This window comes from Geotrypetes seraphini, chromosome 4 (genome assembly GCF_902459505.1).
Source record: "Geotrypetes seraphini chromosome 4, aGeoSer1.1, whole genome shotgun sequence".
NCBI classification, from domain to species: domain Eukaryota; kingdom Metazoa; phylum Chordata; class Amphibia; order Gymnophiona; family Dermophiidae; genus Geotrypetes; species Geotrypetes seraphini.
Genome location: NC_047087.1, coordinates 107,825,479 through 107,853,156, shown reverse-complemented (window position 1 = coordinate 107,853,156; position 27,678 = coordinate 107,825,479). Strand labels below are relative to the sequence as shown.

Genomic DNA, 27,678 nt, shown 5'->3' with positions numbered 1-27,678 from the left:
ATTTCTCACCCATACAATGGTCAGACTTCAACAATCTGTATAATAAATGAGGCCTGCGACCTTAACCATTGCCCTCCATACCTACTGAAAACCTCAAGTACACTATTCCGCTCTCTGCTTCTACAATGGATACACTCTTTACTACTAGAGGGTCATTTCCCAAGAACTCAGCAAAATCATCATAACTCCGATATTAAAAGATCCCAAAGGAGCAACGGACCAACCATCCAACTACAGACCCATAGCCTCAATACCACTGTACGTCAAACTAATGAAAGGCTTCATAGCCAAAACTTTAGCCTCATACCTAAATAAACATAACTTACTCACCCCACACAGTCGGGCTTCAGAGCCAACTACAGCACGGAGACCCTACTAGGAACACTAATGGACACTGCCAGACAATACCTCTGTACAGGCAAGAAAATCATGCTCATACAACTAGACCTCTCTGCAGCGTTCGACCTGGTAGATCACGACATTCTTCTACAAACTCTAGACTCCATAGGAATCTCAGGCAAAGTACTTGCATGGTTCAAAGGCTTCCTACAATCTAGAACCTACAGGGTTAAAACAATGCAAGAAAAATCAGAACCATGGTCCAACCCCTGCGGAGTTCCCCAAAGATCACCCCTATCACCCACACTATTCAATATATACATAGCCTCCCTCAGCTCCTACCTAGACAAACATGGCATAACTTCATACAGCTATGCAGATGACATCACTATTCTTCTCCCCTTCAACCACCCAGAATTCACCATGACAAGCACAATATACAGAACACTCAAAACAGTAGCAACATGGATGACAGAGCACAAATTAAAATTTTACCTTGACAAAACAAACTTCATCCTCCTAGAAAACAACAAAACTCCAACCTTAACAAATCTAGTAATAAACTCGATCTCATACCCAATTCAACCCACACTAAAACTTCTGGGAGTAATAATTGACAGAGGCTGTACCATGCAACCACAAATCAACAAAGTAATAAAAGCATCGTTCGTGACCATGAGAAATCTTAGACAAATCCGAAAATTCTTCAACAGGAAACAATTCCTACTTTTGGTACAATCTCTTATCCTTGGACTAATAGACTGCTGCAACATACTATACCTCCCATACCCAGCGACCATGATAAAACTGAAGGAGTCTGGTTTTCCTAAGTGTTGAACTAAGTTTTCTCTTTAATAAAATGCTGAATTATGTTTAGCTGCAGACCTAACTTATCTCATGTTCTAGCCTGCCTGCACTGGGTGTTTTAGCTTGGACATTCTAACTTCTTATGGCTATCTCAGCATAAACGACATGCAACAGAAAGACTGCAGGGCCTAGATAAGTGACTTGCTAGTGACCTGCTAGTGTGAGCTGAGGACCAATGATTGTTAAGAAAAGTAACACGTGAAAAGTTTTTTCTAGAATTCAGTTGTATAGCCAGAAGAATGTATAAATAGCTCTGTAACTTCCTGGTTTTGGGACTTCTGAAGCCAGCTTGGGCTCAGGGGTCCGCATATGCTGAATAAACATCTGTGCTTTCTTCAAGTCTCTAAGTTTTGTGGCTGCCCAAAGTGATCTTTCAAAACAATTACAAACAATACAAAATATAGCCCTGAAACTCGTCTACTCACTGAAAAATATGACCATATCACAGAGGCATACCATGACTCACACTGGTTTCCAATACAAGCAAGAGTACACTTCAAATTCTACTGCCTACTTTTCAAGGCCATTAACAGAGAAAGCCCAACCTACTGGAATAACCAACTAACTCAATCCTCTTCAACCAGGCAGAGGCGAACCCACTCACTATTCACACACCCATCATCCAAAAATGTCAAACGAAAAAAACTATATGACAACCTAATAGCCTCCAAAGCAGCTAAACTGGACAGACAAATCACCACTCTGTTATCATCGACCACAGACTACAAAACCTTCAAGAAAGATATTTAAACTTCAAAAAATACATAAAACCCATCTAGCACGACCAGTCCCTATCCAATCCCCTCCAACCCTCTCTATACCCTTAATACACTCTAATGTGCTTCTAACTACCCAACAAAGTCTAAAATGCTTCCAATTTACCCAACACTTCTCACCTTAAGATCTCGACTTATCTTTGGTAATTCTTAGTACCCAACACTTATCAACTTACGATCTCAACAATTCTCTGGTACTTCTTAAGTAAATATTATGACATCGCTTATGCTATTCCTGCAAACTTTTAATGTAATTCTTGATAACTTTGATGTAATCCGCCTTGACTGCAAGGCATTGGCGGAATAGAAATCATGTAATGTAATGTAATGTAATTTTCCTGGCAAAATGATAGCAGCTCTTCTTTTTAATAGTGTCTGCAGGTTTGTTGGCTGGTTCCACATCATTTCCACCCTCACCTCGCGAACAGCCCTATCCAGTCCTGGCTCTTGTCATACTATACCTGTGGACTTGTTAGATTTTTCTCATGAAAAACAGAAATACATCTCCATGTGTGCAGTAGGGTAACACCAAGACTGGCTCGGCCTGTGGTCAAGACTGGGCTGAAGCATGGTGCTACTATTGCTAGCTATTTAGCTTAGTTTATAGCACTCTGTGGTTAAACATGAGGAAAGGTGGGAGCTGGAGAGAACTAAGTGGATTTCTTGGCTGTTCTAGCTAAAATGGTACAAAAAAGCCCCCCCAAAAAGAAGAAATAAATACTTAAAAGACACAATGATATGGACTGGGTTTGCTTAGGACATCACAGGTAATATGATTCCCTAGCCTCCACACTAAATAACAATACAGCCTCAATTTTAAATTTTTTTGAAATGAGCACCCTCAGTGTGAGTTTGAAAGCTCTAAAGGGCAGCTGAGAAAAGAAGCAGCTCTAATGCTTAAAAAAGCAGAGCCGGCAAACACCGGGCAGAAAATACTTCTCCTGCCGGCCGCACACCATCATATGGTTGCTCCTGTGTGCTTTAAAGTGCAATGTGCAATAAATAAGTAAATATCGGTGGAAAGGCAGGAAATCCACTGCCCTGTCATGCACTGAATGACTGAGCCCACTGACCCAAAGAAAGACAGTATAAAAGTTAATCACTTGCCCCTCCAGGTACTTAGCTGAATGTAAAATGCTGTAATCAAATGGTATCGAAGGAAGCCCAAGTCCTTTTCAGTCAAAGGCAGAAGTTAAAGTGCAGTCCTATTTCAATGCGGCTCAACCCAGCAGGGTTTCAAGGCTGTAGCCCCCCTTTTGCCGTGCCTGCCCAAAATTACTCTGACCTACAGCTGTGTTTGCCTGCTCGGTTCCTGAGGAAGGGGCTATGGCCCTGAAACCCTGCTTGGTTGAGCCACGTTGAAATAGGACTGCACTTTAACTTCTGCCTTTGACTGAAAAGGACTTGGGCTTCCTTCGATACCATTTGATTACAGTATTTTACGTTCAGCTAAGTACCTGGAGGGACAAGTGATTAACTTTTATACTGTCTGTCTTTGGGTCAGTGGGCTCAGGCATTCAGGGCATGACAGGGCAGTGGATTTCCTGCCTTTCCATCGATATTTACTTATTTATTGCACATTGCACTTTAAAGCACACAGGAGCACCCATATGATGGTGTTCGGCCGGCAAGAGTAGTATTTTCTGCCCGGTGTTTGCCCGCTCTGCTTTTTTAAGCATTAGAGCTGCTTCTTTTCTCAGCTGCCCTTTAGAGCTTTCAAACTCACGCTGAGGGTGCTCCTCATTTCAAAAAAATTAAAATTTGAGGTTGTATTGTTATTTAGTGTGGAGGCTAAGGAATCGTAGTGCTAGCTAAAATGGTGGCATACAAGTGAGAAAATACTTCCTTGGCTGAGGAGAAATCTTACAGGTAGTCCCACTTTGTAGCTGAAAGGTGGGATATATATCCTTGGCAGACTACAGTACATGATCTTTTTTGCCCAACTGAAATGTCAAGGGAGTATACAGCAGAGGGTTGAGGGTTCTGTTTGTATATGAGATGTGTGGTGACATAGATGCCTCCTCATACTATGCCCTGCCTATGCACATACTTGTCCACAGACTGCCAACCTGTGTGATCAGGCACGCATGGACAGAGCAATCACCAACTGGAGAATCACTCCACAAGATGATATCACACAGAGAAAAACACAGTGGAGATGTCCAACAAGAAGATATACTTTATTGGTTTTAAGACTCGACACGATTGTGTTTCGGCCTACCTGGCCTGCCTCAGTAGTCTACAAATGGTTGACACCCCGAAATTAAATATCATTTTTTAAAATGTTTAAGTCTTAGTTTGTTATAGAGTACATTTTTAGCACTATGATATTTAATTTCTGTGTGTCAACCCTTTGTAGACTCCTGAGGCAGGCCAGGTAGGCCGAAACACGTTCATGTTGAGTCTTAAAACCAATAAAGTATATCTTCTTGTTGGACATATCCACATGGAGCACTAACACTTTGCACACATTACCGTTGCAAGTCGGTGCCACACTAGGTGACTGGACATCAAAGAGATCCCAGTGGGCCTCTCATTGCTGTTTTAATACCTCTCCTTTCTAGATTGGCTGACAGTGATCTTCATCATCATGGGAGCCCTCCTCCTCTTTATTTTTATCACCATCTGCTGGTGCCAGTGCTGTCCCCATTGTTGCTGCTGCTATGTGCGCTGCCCCTGCTGCCCTACCAAGTGCTGCTGTCCAGAAGAAGGTGAGACCATTTTAGAAAACTTTCCTAGGAGAAAAACCTGGGCTGGGCACACAGATCACCATAAAAACAAGTAAGGGGTTTTTGGATCTGTGTATGATTGTGATGAGGGTGGACCTAGGACTGATAGGGATGAGGGGGTGGGTTGAGGAGGATAAGATATAAAACTGTGTACTTTGTGTTGGCTTTTCTTGTTGACTATGCTATCTTTCATTTGATGTAAGTAGGGGTCTACACTTTGGAATTTGTATTTGAGTTTTAGAAAATTTACGGAAGAATTAAAATTCAAAAAGAAAAGTACACAGGGAACAATCCAGGGTATGTTTTTATATGGTTATAAAATTGTATTTTGGGGGGCAGAATTTTGGTGAAGCTTACATTTTACAAACTATGTGCAAACCCCAAAGTATATGTACTTAACCTGGCAGACATATATGTGTGCACATAGATACCTGCCCCAGAGCGGATGTAAATATATACACATGCCTGCCACTTTACTTGGTGATTTTAGAAGGAGAAATATTCATGTAGTTTGCATCTCTAAATTTGCTGCTTTTTAACTGTGTATCAATTGCATCTACTTATGTGGCTGGTTCTCAAATCACCTCCATAATCTGCTGATACAGGGGCTAAATACCATACAGTTGTAAAACGCTCTTTGGGTCCTGTTTTTCCCTTTGATCTTGTATTTACTTCAAAATGACCCCATGTTCCTTTTCTTTATGCATATGGGTTTGCATAAGGGTATGCATATGAGGTAATGTCAGATTACTTCATATGTATATGGGTATGCTTATGAGGTAATGTTGTTGGAAGAAAAAGCACACCAGGTTCTGAGGGAACTGTATTTTCTTTCAACTCTCCCAACTTCTGCTCTTCCTGAGGATTCTATCAGCTGGTTCAACACAGCAGCATAGACGGGCCACTCTAAGGCTGTCCACTGGTGCCAAATCACTTGAGAAAAAGCACACCAGGTTCTGAGGGAACTGTGTTTTCTTTCATCTCTCTTAAGGACCCAGCAGACAAGGCTCCTCCTTTCTTCTCCCAGCTCACCTTCTAGCCCCCTAAGGGCTCAGCGGACCAGACCGCCCCCCAAATTAAAAAAAAATAATAAAAGGCTCACTCCCAATCGGCTCCTTAGCTGGCACCCTTTTTTCTCTCTTCTTAATGGTCTATTTACTTTTGGTTTACATTTCTGCTACCTAGCAGCCTCAGATCAGCCCCTGTAGTCTCCACTAATTTTCACCTCCTTGGTTCTAACTTCTCTTACTCTGCTCACTTCTCAATACCACTCACTGCACAAAACCTCTCTCCTCCAATACACCTGATTCCACTAATGTTAGTGAGATCTGCCCTGGCCTCAGAATCCCCGTGCAGATGCGCACCAGAAATTACCCCTTTAAAAAAAACCCTCGAGGCGTCAACTATTCTTCTTTAAAGCCTGTACCTACTGCCAATTTGTCCAACCTTACCTCTGACTCCCTCACTCCAGTCCCGACAATGTATTGCAATGCCAGATCAGCATGTAACAAGACTCAAATATTAAATGATTTACTTGGAGATTCTGATCCTGGATTCCTGTGCATTACGGAATCATGGATTGAAAAAGACGATTTATTTACACAAAACGAACTCTGTTCCCACAGCTATCAAGGCCTCTTCTCATCCAGAAATAGCCGGAAAGGAGGAGGCTTGGCACTTCTCTACAAATTATTCTTTGACGTTCAGCTCCTCGAAAAGGGTAGTGAAACACCATTAGATATGCTAGCCTCAATCAATGATAAGCTCCATTATCATCCACTGGGCATTTTGCTACTATATCATCCACTAATCCCTTGGAATAAATCCTCCAAACTCGTTTTTGAGACCATAACAAGCGCTTTCCTAAAATTTCAAAGATTACTGATTATTGGTGATATCAATCTCCACCTTGATGATAACAACAGCAAGGATGTGAAGGAATTCAACAACTTTCTCACCTCTCTGGGCTTTCCCTCTCCAACTCATGAAAAGGGGCACACCCTAGACATCATTAGTTTCCTCGACCTTACGGACTACAAAACTCTAGCCGAAGGTTTTTGCTGGGAATATGTCCCTTGGTCCGACCATTTTCTAGGTACCTTCTGTCTCCCCATTTTCATGTCTTACCTTGGGGTTCAACCCCACGCCACAAAATCTATTACCTTCCATAAAAAAATTGCAAATGAACAGTTCTGGACCCAATTTCTCAACCAGTTTTCCTTTTGTTCCAAACCTGATACCCCAGAAACCAACTGGCACAACTGGGTAAACCTCTCTGAGTCTACATACTGCTCTCTTGCCCCTCTATCTACTAAAATGGTTTCCTACTCCAGTAAGGTCCCCTGGTATCTTCCGTACCACAGAGAACTGAAGCAGAAATGCCGAGTACTAGAGCGTAAATGGAAAAAATCTAAATCCCCCTCAGATAGACAGTCCTGGAGGGACAGTATCAAGTTCTACAATACAGTACTAAAAAAAGCAAGGAAGAATTTCTACGGTGACAAAATTGCCAGATCCAATAACCAAAGCAGCACATTGTTTAACATCTGGCGCTCCTTAACCTCTAAAAATGACTCCTCTATTCTCCCCTCCTCTCCAGCAGTGGACGACCTAGCAAAATTCTTCAACGAAAAGATTGCTACTATAAGAAGCTCTTTTCCATCAGCAGTCACTTACAATTCTCTGGTGCCCAGCGACACTAACCCTATCCCAGTAGACAGATCCTGGACAGTCTTTGAGCATGTATCCGAAGCTCAGGTCTCTAAACTGTACCAAAAATTAAGATCCTGCAAATGTGCCCTGGACCTTCCTACCTTCCTTCCTACCTTTACGAGAAAATTCCCGCGCAGGCTATTTCATCTCTCACCAGACTTATCAACTCAGCCTTACTATCTGCCCTATTTTCCAGAGTGATGAGGAGAAAGCAAATGTGCTAAACAAATACTTCTGTTCTGTGTTCACAGAAGAAAATCCTGGAGAAGGACCGAGATTGTCTGGCAAAGTTACACGAGAAAATGGAGTAGATTCTGCGCCGTTCACAGAGGAGGGTGTTTATGAGCAACTTGAAAAACTGAAGGTGGACAAAGCGATGGGACCAGACGGGATCCATCCCAGGATACTAAGGGAGCTCAGAGAGGTTCTGGCGAGTCCTATTAAAGACTTGTTCAACAAATCTCTGGAGACGGGAGTGATTCCTGGGGATTGGAGGAGAGCGGATGTGGTCCCTATTCATAAAAGTGGTCACAGGGATGAAGCAGGAAACTACAGGCCGGTGAGCCTCACTTCAGTTGTTGGAAAAATAATGGAAGTGTATTTCCTTGAATCTAATGGGTTACAGGATCCGAGGCAACATGGCTTTACAAAAGGTAAATCGTGCCAAACGAACCTGATTGAATTTTTTGATTGGGTGACCAGAGAGCTGGATCGAGGACATATGCTAGATGTAATTTACTTGGATTTCAGCAAAGCCTTTGATACAGTTCCTCATAAGAGGCTGTTGAACAAACTTGAAGGGCTGAAGTTAGGACCCAAAGTGGTGAACTGGGTCAGAAACTGGCTGTCGGACAGACGCCAGAGGGTGGTGGTTAATGGAAGTCGCTCGAAGGAAGGAAAGGTGACTAGTGGAGTCCCTCAGGGTTCGGTGCTGGGGCCAATCCTGTTCAATATGTATGTAAGTGACATTGCTGAAGGGTTAGAAGGAAAAGTGTGCCTTTTTGCAGATGATACCAAGATTTGTAACAGAGTAGACACCGAAGAGGGAGTGGAAAATATGAAAAAGGATCTGCAAAAGTTAGAGGAATGGTCTAATGCCTGGCAACTAAAATTCAATGCAAAGAAATGCAGAGTAATGCATTTGGGGATTAATAATAGGAAGGAACCGTATATGCTGGGAGGAGAGAAGCTGATATGCACGGACGGGGAGAGGGACCTTGGGGTGATAGTGTCCAAAGATCTAAAGGCGAAAAAACAGTGTGACAAGGCAGTGGCTGCTGCCAGAAGGATTCTGGGCTGTATAAAGAGAGGCGTAGTCAGTAGAAGGAAGAAGGTGTTGATGCCCCTGTACAGGTCATTGGTGAGGCCCCACTTGGAGTATTGTGTTCAGTTTTGGAGACCGTATCTGGCGAAAGACGTAAGAAGACTTGAGGATGTCCAGAGGAGGGCGACGAAAATGATAGGAGGCTTGCGCCAGAAGACGTATGAGGAGAGACTGGAAGCCCTGAATATGTATACCCTAGAGGAAAGGAGAGACAGGGGAGATATGATTCAGACGTTCAAATACTTAAAGGGTATTAACGTAGAACAAAATCTTTTCCAGAGAAAGGAAAATGGTAAAACCAGAGGACATAATTTGAGGTTGAGAGGTGGTAGATTCAGGGGCAATGTTAGGAAATTCTACTTTACGGAGAGGGTGGTGGATGCCTGGAATGCGCTCCCGAGAGAGGTGGTGGAGAGTAAAACTGTGACTGAGTTCAAAGAAGCGTGGGATGAACACAGAAGATTTAGAATCAGAAAATAATATTAAAGATTGAACTAGGCCAGTTACTGGGCAGACTTGTACGGTCTGTGTCTGTGCATGGCCGTTTGGAGGAGGATGGGCAGGGGAGGGCTTCAATGGCTGGGAGGGTGTAGATGGGCTGGAGTAAGTCTTAACAGAGATTTCGGCAGTTGGAACCCAAGCACAGTACCGGGTAAAGCTTTGGATTCTCGCCCAGAAATAGCTAAGAAGAAAAAATAAAAATAATAATTTAAATTGAATCAGATTGGGCAGACTGGATGGACCATTCGGGTCTTTATCTGCCGTCATCTACTATGTTACTATGTTACAAATGAGACACATTGCCCTGACCCCACTACTAAAAAGAGCTGATCTAGACCCATCCTCCCCTTCCAGCTATCATCCTATAACAAATATTCCTCTCCTGACCAAAATGCTTGAGGCTATTATATCCACTCAGTTCTCATCTTACTTAGAGAGATTCTCTATTCTATTACCTTGCCAATATGGCTTCTGACCCAATTTCAGCACTGAATCCCTGCTGGCCTCTTTAATCTCAAAGATTCAACAACTTCAATCTTGTAATAAGTTTGCTATCCTATTACAATTCGATCTCTGTGCGGCCTTTGATGTTGTCCACGATATCCTAATTTACCAACTTTCTGAAATAGGCATTGATTCCACAGTCTTAGACTGGTCCTCAAAATTTTTACGATCCCGCTCTTACACTGTTAACATGAATGGATCACCCCTGTCCCCTATTCTTTTCAACATTTATATGTCTTCTTTAAAATTCTTCCATCTATCTCCCGTTGAAACTCTATTTACATATGCAGATGACATCCTTGTCCTTCTCGAGATAGATTCGAACCTCACTAATCTCACCGAAAATATAACAGCTTGCATAATGAAACGCCAATCTCTGTACAAATGAAGCTGAATGAGTCCAAAACAAAACTACTCTGGCTTGGTCCAAAATTAGAGCAGTTACCCACGCTCATTCCACTACATTCTGGTCCCTCACTGCAGATTGAATTCTCAAGCAAAGTTTTGGGCATCATTATTGACTCTACACTTTCCTTTAATGATCATCTCAACTCTGTGGTAAAAAATTTTTTTTTTAGTCTTCAGGAAAGTGAGATCCTGCTTCCGCCAACAACATTTTGCTGTCCTTGTACAATCAATCATTCTTTCCAGACTGGACTATGGTAATTCCATCTATCTAAGTCTAACCAAGAAAAATCTTCAAAGACTTCAGCGGATCCAGAACACTGTGGCTAGGTTGATCTTCGCAAAAAACAAATTCGATCATGTTTCCCCGCTTCTGTCAAAACTTCATTGCCTTCCGGTGATTTCTAGGATTCACTTTAAATATACCTGCCTAATTTTCAAGATCCTATATGGCGTTCTTCTTCCCCTAATCCCACTATCCTGGAATTCTTCGAGACCTGACACTACCAGATTCGCCCACATACTCAAACTATCTTTCCCCTCGTTAAAAGGTGTCATGTATTCAGATACATTAGGGAAATCCCTTTTCTTCAAATTCACTGAGCTTTGGAATAACCTCCCTGCCCCGCTGCGGAACCTAGTCTCATTCCAATTATTCCAAGAGCATCTGAAAACCTGGCTTTTCTTCAAAACATAAAGCTATCTATTTAAAATGTAAAGCTAGCTATCCTCTTCATAACCTCTAATTTCTTATTATGTCCTTCCCTCATTTATTGAATTACCTGTAAACCATGTCGAGCTCTATCTTTATGGAGATGATACGGTATATTGTACAAACTTAAGGTTTAGTTTAGTTTATATGGTTGGAAGAACACTATATGGTTCTTAATTCAGATAAAACTATTACTTGTTGGATAACGAGTACCAATTACATTCCTTCTCTGATTCTTAATCTTTCTAATAAACAAATTCAGACAGTCTATTTGTTCTATTACTTGGGAATAATTATTGATTCAGCACTAATTTTTTTTTTTAAAACATATGTTTATTGAAAGTGGATAAGCACAAACAAGCAAGATACAAACAGTCAGATACCAAAACAGTCAAATACAACAGAATTACATCTATCCTCATACCATCCTCATACCATATGATCAGCCAAAGACCACCATGACAAACATAATACACCAAACAATAGAAACAGTTACAACCTGGATGAAAGAACACAAACTAAAACTCAACCCAGATAAAACTAAATTCATCCTCCTCGAAAATGACAAAGTCCCAACTATAACCAATTTAGAACTTAACTCAATCAACTATCCAATCCAAACCACCATAAAACTACTAGGAGTGACAATAGACAGATGCTGCACTATGCAACTGTAAATAAATAAAACCATACAGAAATCCTTTGCAATAATGAGAAACCTGAGACAAGTCCGGAAATTCTTTGAAAGAACACAATTCCAGCTCATAGTGCAATCCCTAATCCTAGGATTGCTAGACTACTGCAACATCCTCTACCTCCCCTGCCCTGCCACGATGACCAAGCAACTACAAACAATCCAAAATACTGCTCTGAGACTCATCTACTCACTGAGGAAACATGATCATATCACAGAGGCCTACATCAACTCACACTGGCTACCAATCCAAGAAAGAATATTATTTAAATTCTACTGCATGATATTCAAAACCCTAAACGGAAACAGCCCAGCCTACCTAAACAATCGCCTCATCCAAGCAACCTCAACCAGACATAGAAAAACGCACTCCCCTTTCACACCTCCCCCGATCAAGGAAGTAAAACAGTCAAAACAATACGACGGCCTCCTAGCCACTCGAGCTGCAAAACTGGATAACCAAATCTCCAACCTACTGTTAACCACCCCAGACTACAAGATTTTCAGAAAAGAAATAAAAACTATACTCTTAAAGAAAGCCCTGAAACAGTCCTAACCACACCTACTCTTAAAATCTCTTACTCTTAACAACACTTTTATCTATCAAATGTTATCTAAAACCCATAATTTCACCATATTCTTACCTCCTAAAGACCTCCACTTCCCTTTGGTAACTCTTTATCCAATGTTTATTACCTTAAAAAATTCTATGTCATCGCTTATTCTATTCCTTTTAATTTGTATGTAATTCTTGTTTTTAGTTTGAATGTAATCCGCCTTGAACCGCAAGGTAATGGCGGAATAGAAATCACTAATGTAATGTAATGTAATCTATCCCAGCAGAGCCCCCCCAATAAGAAACTTTTTATAAACAGATTTCCGCTGTGATAAAATCAGGTTTTTATGTCCTTTGAAGACTTAGATCAGTTTGAAATTTTGGTACTAAAGAATCTTTACTTAAACTTTTCTAAACTTTTCAACCACCGAGAGCACTCAGACCCGATCCTACCAAGAGTGTGAACTCTTCCCCCCCTGCAATCCGCTAAGAAGATCGACTGTCGGCTCCGGGCGGCTTTCCCGCAGAGGAGAGAATCCTGCATTCACCGTGGACCTCATCTGGGGCAGCCTCCTTGGAGCGGCTGGGGCACGGGCAGTGTGTCTGGGAGGGAATGCATGGATGGGAGAACATCGCAGGGGAGGAGACATAGGCATCCTGGGACTGTCGGCCAAGTCTCTTCCCTGAAGAAGCCCTTTCTGGATACGTCAATCGCTCCTCCTAAACTTACTTGCTCCACTTCATCACTGATGCTGACCCATTCTGCTTCTATTCCTTTCTCTCCTCTCCTCTACCTTCCAAAGTATTTAGATCAATGCTGTCTTTTTAAAATGTTTATTTTATTTTTATTTTTCCTCTAACTCTACTTTTCACTTCTCTATTACCCTCCAGGTACTTTAGTTAGATTGTGAGCCTTCGGGACAGTAAGGGAATTTTCCAAGTACCTTTCTTATTTCTAATCTTAATGTATATTTTCTGTAAACCGCTTAGAACCTAACGGATGTAGCGGTATATAAGAAATGAATTACATTACATTACATTACATTATTTTAGAAATTTGAAATTAGATTACTGCAATGTGATTTATAGAGGTCTGCCAAAATCGTAGTTAAAATGTCTTCAAAATACTAGGGTTAAAATTTTAAGTAGTGCAAGCAAATTCAATCATGTAATGCCTTTGTTGAAACAATTACATTGGCTACCAGTTTACTTTCGTATACAATTTAAAATTCTTACTCTGACTTACAAGACTGTACATTTGGGTGTTCCAGATTATTTGGCAAATCTAATCATTCCCTATTCTCCATCTCAGACACTCTGATCATTAACGGAAAATAGACTTGTTATTTCTCATCCTTTAAAAACAAAATGGGAGAGAACAAGAAACTCTGCATTTTTTGCCACTGCACCAGTATTATAGAATTCACTATCCTCAAATTTACGGTTAGAATCTATATATGAAGTTGCAGACACTCTTAAAAACTTACCTTTTTGAACAGGCTTTGTCATAGTTTTAAAAAAGTACCAGAGAGCTTACCTTTTTTTTTTTTTTTTTTTTTTGCAGGATCTGATTGTGAATGCTATATGTTTTCTTTGTATGATTGTGGAGCTCTATCCTATTTTATTAATGGCATTCTAATTCTGTTTTTTATATATTGTTTTTATTGTAAACCGCTTTGAATTGTGTAGCAAGTAAGGTGGTATATCAAGTTTAATAAATGATAAACTATCATATTTAGTAATACATTGGCATGTGGAGTGAGAAGCTTGAGGTGGCGTGCTTTGGGACAGTTGCAAACAGTTCCTCACCTTTTAGCCCATCCCCTTTCTCTGGGTCCAGGCGTCCCTCCCTGTACCCTTGTATAGATAGAGAGGCAGGTAAGGACTCAGTCCTGCATATTCTAACAACTACTAGCCTTAATTCAGTCTGCAGATGTTTATCTACTTAATTTTAAGATTATATATTTATATGACACCCAGATGCTGAGTCATCCAGAGACCATCCATCACAAGGTCTGTTCTTTAGCACTGCCAATCCTGAGAGGCCTGAATGGTAGCTGCCTGTTCTGGGATTGTATCCAGATCTCTAGTATGCCAGCATACTTGACTGCATTCAGACCTTGACAGGCTCTACACGTACTGATCTAACATTTATTGTTTTTGTTGTGAGCTGCTGTGAGTTATAGTTAGATTAGTGGATTACACATATTCTTAAATACAATTTATTTATGTTTCATATGCAGTACAAATTGCAAGCTGAGCAGGTGACAGGTATTAAGTAATTGTTTGCCTCTCTGCTTATTTTCCCAGCGCTGGCTCGTCACAGGTACATGAAACAGTTACAGGGGTCACTGCCATGGATGATGGAGAAGCCTGTATACTTTGGGGGAGACAGAAACTCTAGTCATTCGTCGTACCAGCTCAACCCTCTGCTGCAAAGAGGTGAGAGGCTCTCTGAGGATGAACTACATGGCGGGGGGTGTGGGGAGCAGGGAGCAATTTTGGATTTAAAGATGTGGCTTTGGCCTCCCTGTTGGGCAGACTGGATGGGCTGTGCAGTTCTTTATCACCACTTACTGGTACAATCATCATTTTAATTGTATCTAAGCGACCCCATCTTGTGGTGAAATTATTTATGCACTCATATAAATGAGCAATATTATATTCGCTGGTTTCTTCTACTGTGGGACCAAAGAAAATACCCAAATACTTATCCCTTGTTTTACTAAGGTGCGCTAAGCGTTTTAGCTAAATCTACGCATGCGCTAACTGCTAACGTGTCCATAGATTAACATGCATGCGTTAGCGTTTAGCACGTGGTTAGCACACGCTAAAAAGCATAGCACACTTTAGTAAAAGGAGCACTTAGTTGCAAGCGGGTTATAAATGTGAAAAATAAATCAATCTGATGACATTTAATATGCTCCTAAGAAGAGAAATACATAGTGCTGTTTGGAAGATAAGAACTTATAATATGCCATGCTGGTTTGAACCACTGGTCTATTGAGCCTAGCATCCTTTTTCCAAGAGCAGTAATTTAGGCCTCTAAAAGTACTCAGCAAAGCTGAGTATAAACTCAAATATAAACTGAGGTAAATTTTTTCCCCCAAAAAACTAGGAAAAAAAAGGTTGACTCGAATATAAACCGGGGTTAGCAATTTGGGTCATCATTGTGAACCACTCTACAAAGACTAGACATCCTTGCCTTAAGCTTTTTAAAAATTCTTTATTAATTTAACATAAATTTACAAGATAAATTCTTGTTACAGCATTACAGTTCAAATATCAAATAAAGAAATGAAACAGTAGGAAAATATTTACTCTTCCTTAGACCACTAATTTGGCATGGGGAGAAATGCCAGAAATTATTAATTAAAGAAACCAACATATAGGGCTCCTTTTACTAAGGTGTGCTAGTAAGGCGCGCTGCCCCTCGCACTACGCGTAAAATCTAACGCCAGCTCAATGGTGGCGTTACCGTCTAGCGCGTGCGCTAAAGCCGCTAGCACAGCTTAGTAAAAGGAGCCCATAATAATCTAAAGGCTTTAGCACTTTAATCCCTACTCCCATACATAATTAGTCAGCTAATACTCAAGCAAATTTTTCAAATCTAGAAAGGCCCTTAATTGCTCTGGGACAAAGAAAACATATAATCCTGCATATTTAAATAAACATTTACATGGATATGCAAGTAAAAAAGACATGCCAATTAATCTAGTTTCTTCTCGCATTGCAAGAAAGTTTCCTCCTCTCTTGAGTAGTTTTAGTTACATCAGGATATAATCCAAACTTTTTCCCCAAGAAATTGTTCCATGGAATGATGAAAATAAAGCCTTATGAGGGCATTTAAGTTTTGCTCAAAGACAAAGGAGACTAATAAGGTAGTCCTGACAGAAGCATCTGTTATAGATTCCTCCAAAATAGTTGAAATGTTATTTAAGTCTAATTGAGTTGGTTGAGGATTATCTCTGTCAATATCTCCCTGGGTCTCTCTTGTTAAAACAAGCAAATAATAAATTTTATTCACTGGAGATATATCAGAGGAATATTTCATAATTTCCAACAAGTATTTTTTAAACGTCTCTAGGGACTTTTGAAAAATTAAATATTCGCAAATTCAAACTTTGATTATAGCTTTCAGTATTTTCACTTTTCCTCCATAAAGCAACATTATCTGTAGTTGTAAGTGTCTTGAATTCCTGAAGTGACCGAACCTCTGTCTGAATCTGAGTAATTGAAGTTTTAAACTCTGAGTTACTTTGCTTAAAAGATTTAGATAAATTTCCCACCCAGAGCAGTTACCTCTCCAGATGTCTTCGTTGTAGCGATATCAATTTTTTGTAGCATAGTCCAAAGTGCTTCCAGCGTCACCTCCTTGGGTGTACTCTCCTTCCCTGGTCGACTTTCCATCAGCAGAGAAACTTCTGTCTTGGATCTCTCCTTGGAAGCATTACAGGTTGCATCTCCAGCGGCCTGAGCTTCCACTCCATTAAGAGAAGCCCTCACCGGACAAGGAGGAGCAGCTGACGTAAGGGGCGATAACGATGTTTCATGTCCCAACAAGGAAGGTCCTTCTCTGTACTCGTTAGCGGGGATAGTCCCTCCAATCTTAGGTAGGGCTTCAACAGTGAACCGTTCAATTGTCTGCTGAATTGGGGGCAGAATGGCAAGTCCCTCACACATTGCTTCAGGTTTTGACTTTGTGTTATGGAGTGCAAGCCATCAGGCTATGAGGCTGGCATAAGAACATAAGAAATGCCTCTGCTGGGTCAGACCCGAGGTCCATCGTGCCCAGCAGTCCGCTCACGCGGCGGCCCAACAGGTCCAGGACCTGTGCAGTAATCTTCTATCTATACCCCTCTATCCCCATTTCCAGTAGTGGCCCTGGCTCTTTTATGGCCAAATCTAAAATAATAAAACCCTAAGCCGCGCATGCACACTCTTACCTGCGTGCTCCCGTTTTCTGTGCACTGTAGGTCCCCGCAGGTAGGAGTGCGCATGCGCGGCTTAGGGTTTTGTTGGCTTCAGGCAGCGCGGAGGTTGTCGGCCGTGGCGGCTGTCTGCGCCTGCAGGCTGCCGCGGCTTGAGGCGGCTGTCGGCGGAGGGCAGACACGAGGTAAGGGGTGCTGCTGGACAGGGGAAGAGACAGGGGGGGAGAAAAAAGAAGGGAGGCTTACTGCTGGACAGGGGAGCAGGAAAGAGGTGCTATTTCCTAAAGCATTACCTACAAAAAGATGCACACAGAGAAAATCCTGGGAAAGTTCTCCATTTGGGTGGAGGGAACTTGAAAGCAGTCTGTAAGACTAAAAGCTCACTTCCAACTGCTTTCCTCTGCTCAAAAGGTGCCCAGATCAACAGAAAGGTGCTGATGGACAGGGGAAGAGACGGGGGTGGGGGTGGGGGAGAAAAAGGAAGGGAGGCCTACTGCTGGACAGGGGGGACAGGAAAGAGTTGCTGCTGGACAGGGGGGAGATTAAAAAAAAGGGAGAAGGGTAGCTGCTGGATAAGAGGAGCCATGAAGGGGTGATGGTGAACACAGGGAAGGTAAAAGGAAGGGAGAATGGGTGGACAGCCGAGGAAAAAGAAAGACAGAAAGAAAGACATAAATACAGAAAGCGGCTAAGGAGAGAGAGAGAGAAAAAAAAATAAAGACAGACACTCATACATATATTCTAGCACCCATTAATGTAACGGGCTATAAGATTAGTAGTATATAAGAGATCAATATGGAGAAGTCACATGACAAATGAAGTGCCAGCAAATATATATTTATATGAGGGACAGCTAGTTATTTTCAGAGCCATGATAAGTTTTTTAAAAAATTGGGAGTCAAAGTTCTGCCCCGGACACCTTCACCCCCACCTGCATTGTGTTTACCTGCACTAAAAAAAAGCTGCCAGCGATCCTCTGTGCTGTGGCGATACGGGCCTTGAGCATCTGCACATGCTCAAGGCCTGCCAGCTCTCACTTGGAGAGGGTGGGAGTTGGCAGGCCTTGAGTATGCACAGATTATCAAGGCCCTGCACTGGCACAATATGGAGGATCACTGGTAGATTTTTCAGCACTAGTAAGTGCAATGCCTGTGGAGGGTGTAGGTGTCCGGGTGCATGACAGCAGCCCCGGTCATCTTGGGAAGAGAGAAGTGGGCGAGATTGAATAGCAGTGCACCAGTAGTTACTGGGTGAGCGGGACAACATTGTGCAGGTCAATGGGGGGACTCAAATATAAAATGATACCCCCATTTTTTGGGCCATGTTTTTTTGTTTCAAAAATCTCTGTTTATATTTGAATATATACGGTAATAGGAAAATCCCTGTCCTATTGCTTATTTTTAGCTGTAAGAGGTGGGGGTTTCCCAGGTTTCGCTGGCTGACAATGGTAGTGAGGTGTAGATGCTAAGGTGTCAGTAGTATGTGAGGAGAAGGCTAGATTATCCTTTGAATGTACGAGGGTCTCCATCTCTGAGACCATAGGCAGCTTTTTGTTTCTGCATCAGAGGGCTTGTTCTTTTCTGAAGGATGTTTGCTTTTATATTTTATACAGTGGGGTCTGCTTGTTCTTTTTTCTTTACAGTGCAATCAGAACCCAATCCCAAATTGTTACGTTGTTAAATTGCAAAAGAATTGTGAAATTGGCCAGTTTTTTAGGTGCCGGTAGGCGCCCAAACTCTGTTAAAAACGCAGTTCAAATGGCACTTTTAACTTTGTTTTAAGGTGCCTACTGGCACTTAAAAATTCAGTGCTGGAATCGTGCCTATGGAGGCGCTTTAGGCTGCTGAATGCCACTGTTGGCATGGCTAATTCTGAAAGTGGTGTTAAGCGGCCTGAAGCGTCTCCATAGGCGCAATTCACATTAAAGGTAGGCACTAGAAATGTAGGCCAGGGAAAACACTGGCCTACATTTCCAGCGCCTACCTTTACTGGAGATGCGATTCTGTACCTGTTGCTGTTGTGTGATTGACACGCATTCAGCAACCACTTTTAAGGTGACTGCTGGCTACAGCGCCAGTTACAGAATCCAGGCCTTTTTGCTTATAGTAGTTTAGAGACTATACTTGTCTGATAGTGCTCACCTTAGAAAGAAACTTTGTTGGGGTAGAGCTGTGTTGAATTTCCAAAATAGTTTAAACCCGTCAAGAAACAAACCTATGAGCTAATTATTGTCTACTTCATTTATGATTATTGCTTTTGTTAACACAATTTAATACCAAAATAAATTATGACTTAGTCATTTGTAACATTATTTCCTGAGTTGTCCTTAGTTTTAAAATGTATTTCCTCCTGCAATCTTCAGAGGTTTTAGGACAAGGATCGTGTAGGTCGCTGTTGCTTGAGGTAATCTGACACCATTTTTTTGAGTAAAGTAAAGCAACTAGTGAAGTCTTGAGGGTGGGGCCACATTAAAACAAACTGGCAAAAATATTTCTTCACTCAACGTGTAATTAAAATCTAGAATCCGTCGATGGAGAATGTGGTGAAAGTAGTTAGCTTAGCAGGATTTAAAAAAGGTATGGATAATTTCTTAAAAGTCAAGTCCATAAGTCATTATTAAGATGGAGAAATCCTCTGCTTATTCCTAGCATAAACAACATAAAATCTGTTTTACTCTTTGGGACCTTGCCAGGTACTTGTGACCTGGGTTAGCCACTGTTGGACGGACCTTCAGTCTGTCCCAGGATGGTAACTCTTATGTTCTTAAGAGTTACGTAGCCTTCATTCTCTGCTACCCTAACTTTTTTCCCATGTTTAGACTGTGCACTCTTTCCTTTATATCTCTGTTGTTGAAGTGATTGTCCTGTAGAGTGCCATAGACAGCCACTCCCTCTGGAACCTAGGGTGGGTACATCCTGAACCATATTTTTAGATGTTGCTGCTGCTGTTGATGGATAAATTCTTGCCCTTGGGGTTCTAGACACTGCCTCTGCAGCAGACCTGTTGCTGGGTTGTGGTAGTCACATGGGTCAGGGCCAGGCAAGCATGAGAAGGACAGGATTGCAACAGGAGTGGGTGCCCTCAGGGTAGGTGGCTGAACAACTAGCCCAGGTCCACCTCCAATGATGTGTCTGCATGTCAGCAGCTGTACAGGAACACTAGCGATCTCTTGCTGCTATGGATGCAACAAGGCTTGATGTTTTGGACAGTCGCCCTCCTCACTTGTCCCTTCTGATGGCCATACTTCATAGCATTTTCAGCCGCTACCTGAATTTAGGTCTTGGAAACAAATCCAGGTTTTCCCACATGGCAGCACACAATGTTGTACTGGAATGTTGTACTGTAGCCCCCTTTCTTGATAGATTTTAAGCCTTCTAATGTTTTTTTTTTTTCTTTGTGTGTATGTAGATATTTCCTTGCAGAACAGCTTTCCCATATACCAGCAGCCCAGCTATGCTCCTGCCAGCAACAAAGTCCTGGATTATCTAGAATCAGAAATCAAAAATCTCAACGCAGCACAGCCGCTGCAATCAGGCAAGCACTACAGCGGTGTTAGCCACCACCCCAGCATGCTGTCTTCCCTTGGTGAGATCGGGGTGCGGGAAGTGGAACGCAGGGTCATTCAGCTGCCTCCTATTGTTGAACACGTCACATCTTCCCAGAGGACCAGCAACTCCTCGCACCAGCATATCAACAGAACGGGATCCTGGGATGCCCTGGAAGATGGGAGGGACAGAAGGCGGAATCATGCCACAGCAGATCTTTGTTCCAGTGGAGATAACAGCAGATATAATCGAGGGTCTCGTGAAAGACAGCAAGAGAATCGTGCTTATGCTCAGCAGGAAAACGCTTACCACAGTAGCTCTCATGCTTCCCGGCGAGATGTATCACCAATTTGCAGGCAGAACCGTGGCATCTATAGCGATGATTCTTATTATGAGGTTTCAAGAGGGCGTTCAAATTGCCATTCAAACAGGAGATGGTCTCCGGACAGGCGGGAGAAGCATTCAGGGAGAAGGGGCAGCCCTGAACGTGCCTCGGGACACAGAGGTCGGTGGCGAAGCTATTCTCCTCCATCACGAGATGGGTCCTGGAGCTCAGAGGATGAGCGTGATCACCCTCGGGGACGCGATCGTCATCGCAAAGGCCACCACCCTGATTTGTTGGAGGAGAAACCTCCAAGCTACCGTTCACTGGACTTTGCAACAGGAAAAAGACACAACCACAGAACAGACAGGCAGTCGGTGAGTTCCCAGCTTCTTGTGGCATCTTGTTTTTTTTCAAATATTACAAGGTCTTTGCCGTCTCAAGCTGGTATTATTACCAGATCATTCAATATTATAAATCCACGATTCCATGGCAAATGCTTGAGTACCTGATTGTAAAACCGCTTAGATAACCTTGATAGGCAGTATATAAAATCCTAATAAACTTGAAACTTGAATTGTCTCCAATGTGAAAATTTTAGGGACTCTGTCAGGAGAGCCGGATATGATTTCTATACCTGATTCTTAGGTCTGCAGCGGCTAAGAGCCCAGTGAATATTCCCTGCCCATAAACTTTTCCCAGGCTCCCAGAGTAGGAGAATAAGTGAATTCCACATATCACTCGAGAATTGCATCTACTGTTCTGTGGGACTGTAATCCATGCCTCTCAGTCAGAGAACTGTTGCTGCAATACAGGGGCTTGAAAAAATAAAAACCAATTGTGGGGGTGAAGGGAAGAGAAAGATAAGAGGCACACAGATAATTGTGTGTTAAACATTATATTATTACCCCATGTGGGAGAGGCCCATTGAGAGGGGCAGCCCAGAAAGAAACCTGACAGGTTAGAAGATTATGAGGTCAATATTCAGTGGCAGCGGTGATCAGGTTATGTTAAACACCAGCCGTAGTATTTAATGTACTCTGTATTTTTCAATGCCATTACATTACATCACTGAGCTGCAGCTGTCTCAGAGATTGAAAACTCAAGACTTTGGATCCACCCTTCGCATTACTGTAAGGCAGTCAACGAGATCACTAATACACAATATCATGTTAGCGCATATATATGTCATTATCATGTGTTATTCTACTTCAGGTCACAATTAATGGAATGGAACCTAGTTACTAATGTGCATTAATATACTTTGAGTTCTGTTTGGTAATGCCACCCACATCACGTTGGCATTTCTGCAGTTGGTTGGACGAAAGGAACCTACACTTTACATCACTTCCAGCCCTACCTGACACTAGACTTGATATGAAGTCTGGACCATCCTAGAAACCTAGAAAATAAAGGCAGATTTTCAGTCGGCTTATCCACGCCATCTGCCATCCCTTCCACCTCCCTTAGAGATCCTGTGTTAATTGTCCCAAGCTTTCTTGAATTCATACAGTCTTCGTCTCCACCAACTCCACCAGGAGGCCATTCCATGAATTCACCACCTTTTCCATGAAGCAGTCAGGTTACTCCTGTTTCTGCCACTGACACTCCTGTTGACCTTGGAGAAGCCACTTGATCTCCTGTTACTTCAGATACCTACTTAAAATATAAGCTCCACTGGGGAGGGATTTACTGTGCCTAAAAATATTCATTGTACATTCAGTGACACTAGAAAAATAACTTAACCCCAGGCAAGATGGGAAGGGTGAGTGAATCATTCTCCTTCTGCTTCTAGTTTGGATCTAGTCTATACCTTCATAGTACATTCCATTTTGAGATCTGAAACATTTTATGAGCTACAGCATCCTTTATTTGCCAGGGTTAAGATAAAAAAATTGACCTTTTACTTTAATAAATGCCTGAAACCACATCAATCAGCAGAAAAATGTTCAAGATTGAATTTGTACTATCTGGTAAGGTAGCAGAATCTGTGTCATATCGCAGTCATCTGTCCCAGCCATTCTCTCAGCACTCTTATTTATTTATACATACATATACAGTATACTCTCTAACAAAAAGCCTATTACATGATCAAAATTATAAAAATCAAACAATAAAATATTTATTTAAGTATTTATATACCACTTATAGCCTAAGTGGTTTACAGTCGGGTGCTTGAGCATTTTTCCCTGTCTATCCCGGTGGGCTCACAATCTATCTAATATACCTGGGGCACACACACCAGAAAACAATAACAAGCAAACCTAAACCCAAAAGAAAATAATTATACTCTTTTCATTCATCAGTAAGCTAGCATCATACAGGAAAGAGAAATGCTTTTAATTTCTTACCACATATCAACACATTCAACTCCAGTCACAATTCCAGTCATAATTATGGAGCCCCCCCCCCCCCCCCCCCCTAGAGAATGTTGGACATACTCTTTTCTCCAGCTCTAAGTGATGGAACAACCAATATTTTCACCTTGAAAGACCATAACACCCTACAGTGAGTGGAAAGACTGAGGTGATCAGCTGGGGCAAATCTGCCTATATCTTTCAAAACATCTTAAGGGATAGTAGATGGTATGGTTGGGCAGACTGGATGGCCATATGGTCTTCATCTACTGTCATTTTCTCTGTTTCTAGACAGGAGAACATTTAGACTTCTGACAGTATCACTCACCTCCACAGAAGGGCATCACCTTTTCAAGTAGCAGAATTTGCCCACCATAACCGTGGGAAGTTGCAAAATAAATCTTATACATTGGTTTTCCATATTGAAGGGTGCTGTGTTGCGGGATCCAAGGCAGGTCTCTCACCTGAAAGAAACAGATTACTGAGAGGGATATCTTTTAAGTCTGACTCTCTGCTCTTTCTCTTTTAGGACCGAGCAAGCTCTCACAGTGGAAGGACTGTTATCATTTAGCCCTCGCAGTCTAGAGGGATGAAGTGACTATATAGTATTGACCACTTCCCTGGTGTATGAACTGGGCTCCACTAATAGAACAAAACAGACCACATGGAATAAGTCAAGAGCCCTAGCCACAATCATCTGGAACTGGTCTATTGACTAATATCAAGAGAGTTTAGTTTCATTTGTACATAGTGTATATTTGAATTAGCAGTTCAGCTCCAGGACCTAGCGGCGATGATGGAAGAGGCCCAGGTTGGGCATATCAGGCACATAATGTTCTAGCTTCTGGATTAATAGAAGCCACAAGAGAAGCCTAAATAGAGCCTCCACAACAAACAAAATTATTCATTTAACAATCATTAAAAATAAAAAGGTTTTAACAACTTTCTAAAGATATAAGAAGAAACTTTTCTTAGTGTAGTTGGAAGATGCTATTCCACTACATAGAAACATAGAACTAGTGTATAGGTATTCCGACGCCATCTAGTGGAATGAAGAAGAGATGTTTCTACAGGAGGTAGGTTCACTCATATTCAAGTCCCAGCAAAACTCTACATGGCCAGTGTTTTGGCACACTAGTGCCTTCCTTAGGAGTCAGCCACCTAGGTGAAAACTGAACTGTTCAATGTCTTTGGTGAAATTCAATACTGACAACCAAGGATGCTATAATCCAAATTCAAATAGCACAGCAAACAATATGTCAAACATGCAGTCCAGCCTTAGTTGTCAGTAATGAATTTCACCAAAGACATTAAACAGTTCACTGTTTCCACCTAGGTGGCTTACTCCTGAGGAAGGCACTAGTGTGCCGAAACACTGGCCATGTAGAATTTGGCTGGGACGTGAATAAAGAATTTATAAGTTAACCTACCCCCTGTGTTAACGTCTCTTCATCACAACTATTACAGAATTGATAGAACATAATGGGTTTTGGGGGGAGGATGCACAGGACAGCTCGCTTTCATCTGGAGGAAGCCTCCTTTAGCTAGCTTTCCAGTGTTTCACTGAAAAGAAGAAGAAAACTATTGGCTTGTGATGTGGTGATTGTTTTATTATATCTTCTAGTTCACTCAACAATAGTCTGCTGAACAGAAAATATTAAAATTAGAAGCAGCACACAGAGCCCCCGAGGGAAGGAGCCTCAGCTTTGATCCCAGCAACAAGGAGGCAAGACAGAGGGAGCTCCAGCAGGGAGATATGATTGAAGTCTACAAAATCCTGAGTGGAATAAAACAGTTACAAGTGGATCGATTTTTCACTCCGTCAAAGATTACAAAGACTAAGGGACACTCGATGAAGTTACAGGGAAATACTATAAAAACCAATAGGAGGAAATTTTTTTTGACTCAGACAATAGTTAAGCTCTGGAATGCATTGCCAGAGGTTGTGGTAAGAGCGGATAGCGTAGCTGGTTTTAAGAAAGGTTAGGACAAGTTCCTGGAGGAAAAGTCTATAGTCTGTTATTGAGAAAGACATGAGGCAAGCCACTGCTTACCCTGGATCGGTAACATGAAATGTTGTTACTCTTTGAGTTTTTGCCAGGTACTAGGGACCTGGATTGGCCACTGTGAGAACGGGCTACTGGGCTTGATGGACCATTGGTCTGACCCAGTAAGGCAATTCTTATGTTCCTGAGAGGGAAGGAGGGAGCCACAGCAGTGGTCTCAGCTCCTTAGAGGGAAGTTAATCTCAGCCACAGGATGTAAAAGTACTGGGCCTCAATGAGGATTGCTATTTTACCAGGGAGGGGAATATTATCAAACTGGAATAAATCTCTGGGATAAAATGTATGGTTTAAATAAGAAAATAAATATGATAATTGAAATTTGGGATCCTGAGCTACAGGTGTTGTAACTTTGAAAATACGGGTTTCTTTTGTAGGTTGGTTTATCAATGACTATAAAATAAAACTCGTGTAGGTGTTTATTTTTATCTTTGAATTGTGTTCTTTAGATGAAAGAATGGATTTTAAATGGAATATGAGTAATACAAAATACTGCGGTTCTTTTGATTTTTGGTTTGAAAAAATATGATCATGTGAGTCCATTTTATCAACGACTTCATTGGCTGCCATTTGAGGCAAGAATTCTGTTCAAATTTGGTTGCATTTGTTTTAAGGCACTGTTTGGTCTGACTCCAGGATACCTGTCCTCCCAATTTAAGCTACATAAATCTAACATAAATACCCCCCGAATTGTATGTTCATATATCCTTCTGTAAAAGCTTGTTGTTATAAGAGGTTTTTGGAAAAGACATTTTCCTTTCAGTCAAGAAAAATGAATTCTTGGTTAAGTATTTTGATTCCTCAAGTAAAATCATATTCACTGTTTAAGTTTTTTATTGAATTTTTTTTCCATTTAACAACAAGTGTCATAAATTTTCATACAATTATCTTAACAATACACTTGATATTTTTATAATATATTTTATATATAACATTTCTTGTCTTATTTTTCTTATGGTTTTATATATCATATAATTGTAATTATTTTTCTTATAAAGTTATACAATATATATATTGTAATGATTTTATCAATTATTATTTAAATATGAACCTTTTCCCCCTCCCTTTATTACGTTATTTTCATGTAAGAATATCATCTATTATAATATTTTATTTATAATGTATGATAAAGAGAATAATTCCCTCCCCCCTCCCCCCCTCCTTCTTTATACTATTTTCTTATCATGGGAAAATGAAATTCAAATATTGCAATATTCTGTTAATGGTCCCCAAATCTTCTTGAACTTATTCATATATCCTTGTTCCATCTTATATATATGGCAAACTGAGTTCCACCAGAAATTATAGTTCAATCTGTCCCAATTTTTCCAATTATGTGTAATTTGCTGTACTGCTATTCCAGTCATTATAAATAAAAGTTTGTTGTTATTTGATGAGATTTGACTATGGGCTCTCATTGTAGTACCAAATAGAATTGTATCATATGTCAAGGCTACTGGATTTTCTAACATCCTATTTATTTGGGGCCAAATTGATTTCCAAAATGTTAATATGAATGGACAATAGAATAAAAGATGATCTAATGTCCCTGCTTCTAGATGACAATGCCAAAGTAAAATCATATTATGTTTTTAGGAAGTTATTATGGGGCTCATAATCGAAAGAGAAAAACATCCAAAAACCGGCCTAAGTCGGCACTTGGACGAACATTTCTCAAAAACATCCAAGTGCTGATAATAAAAATGGGTTTTGGACGTATTTCTAAACGACCTAGGCCTTCATAGTGCCGCTCAACGTCCAAAGCTAAATGGGGCGTTTCGGGTGGCATGTCGAGGGCAGGAGTTGGGCGGGACGTGGGCCGGCTTAGACTTAGTCGTATAGCATGTATAATCGAACGTTTAACAACAGAGCCTAGAAGGAACTTGGATGTTGTGACTTAGACCATATAAAACATAGTCTAAGTCACAAAACTCACCTAAACTCACCAGATAAGCACTGAAAACACATAATACAGACCCCCCACACACTACCCCAGTGATCACCAACTCCCCCACCCCCATAAAAATTTTATTCACAACTTTAAATTTCAGCCTCCAGACCATCATCACCTGGCCGCCTGACATAGGAAAGCCTAGTTGTCCAGCCCAGAGGCAGCTTAAGTCGTCTTGGGGGTGGGTTAAGGACCCATAGAGAGGAGGACCCATACCCATAAGCCCCTGTAATCACTGCATTGATACTGAAACATGTGCACTGCCCTATACACCCCCAAAAACCTTTTTTACTGGCACATAAGTGGCTCCTGCAGCCATAAGGGCTATTGGGGTGGTAAATAAGTGGGTCTAGGGGATTCTGGAGGTGGCTTGGGGGGCTCACCATCACC

General features: G+C 41.4%; 1 protein-coding gene across 3 annotated transcripts in view; it reads left to right on the top strand.

Moving 5' to 3' along the window:
- The window catches only part of ILDR1 (immunoglobulin like domain containing receptor 1), a 96,967-nt gene extending 71,819 nt beyond the window's left edge, over window positions 1-25,148 (top strand). Inside the window, exons 5-8 of one of the 3 annotated variants that reach the window (XM_033943501.1) lie at window positions 4,547-4,693; window positions 14,430-14,561; window positions 20,459-21,294; window positions 24,899-25,148. In XM_033943501.1, the coding sequence (XP_033799392.1) occupies window positions 4,547-4,693; window positions 14,430-14,561; window positions 20,459-21,294; window positions 24,899-24,913 (1,130 nt within the window). In that variant the 3' untranslated portion in view covers window positions 24,914-25,148. Of the gene's footprint in view, window positions 1-4,546; window positions 4,694-14,429; window positions 14,562-20,458; window positions 21,295-23,803; window positions 24,190-24,898 lie in introns of those variants that run through there. The other 2 variants (XM_033943500.1, XM_033943502.1) reach the window with 2 other exon arrangements.
- Window positions 25,149-27,678: the final 2,530 nt, after the last annotated feature.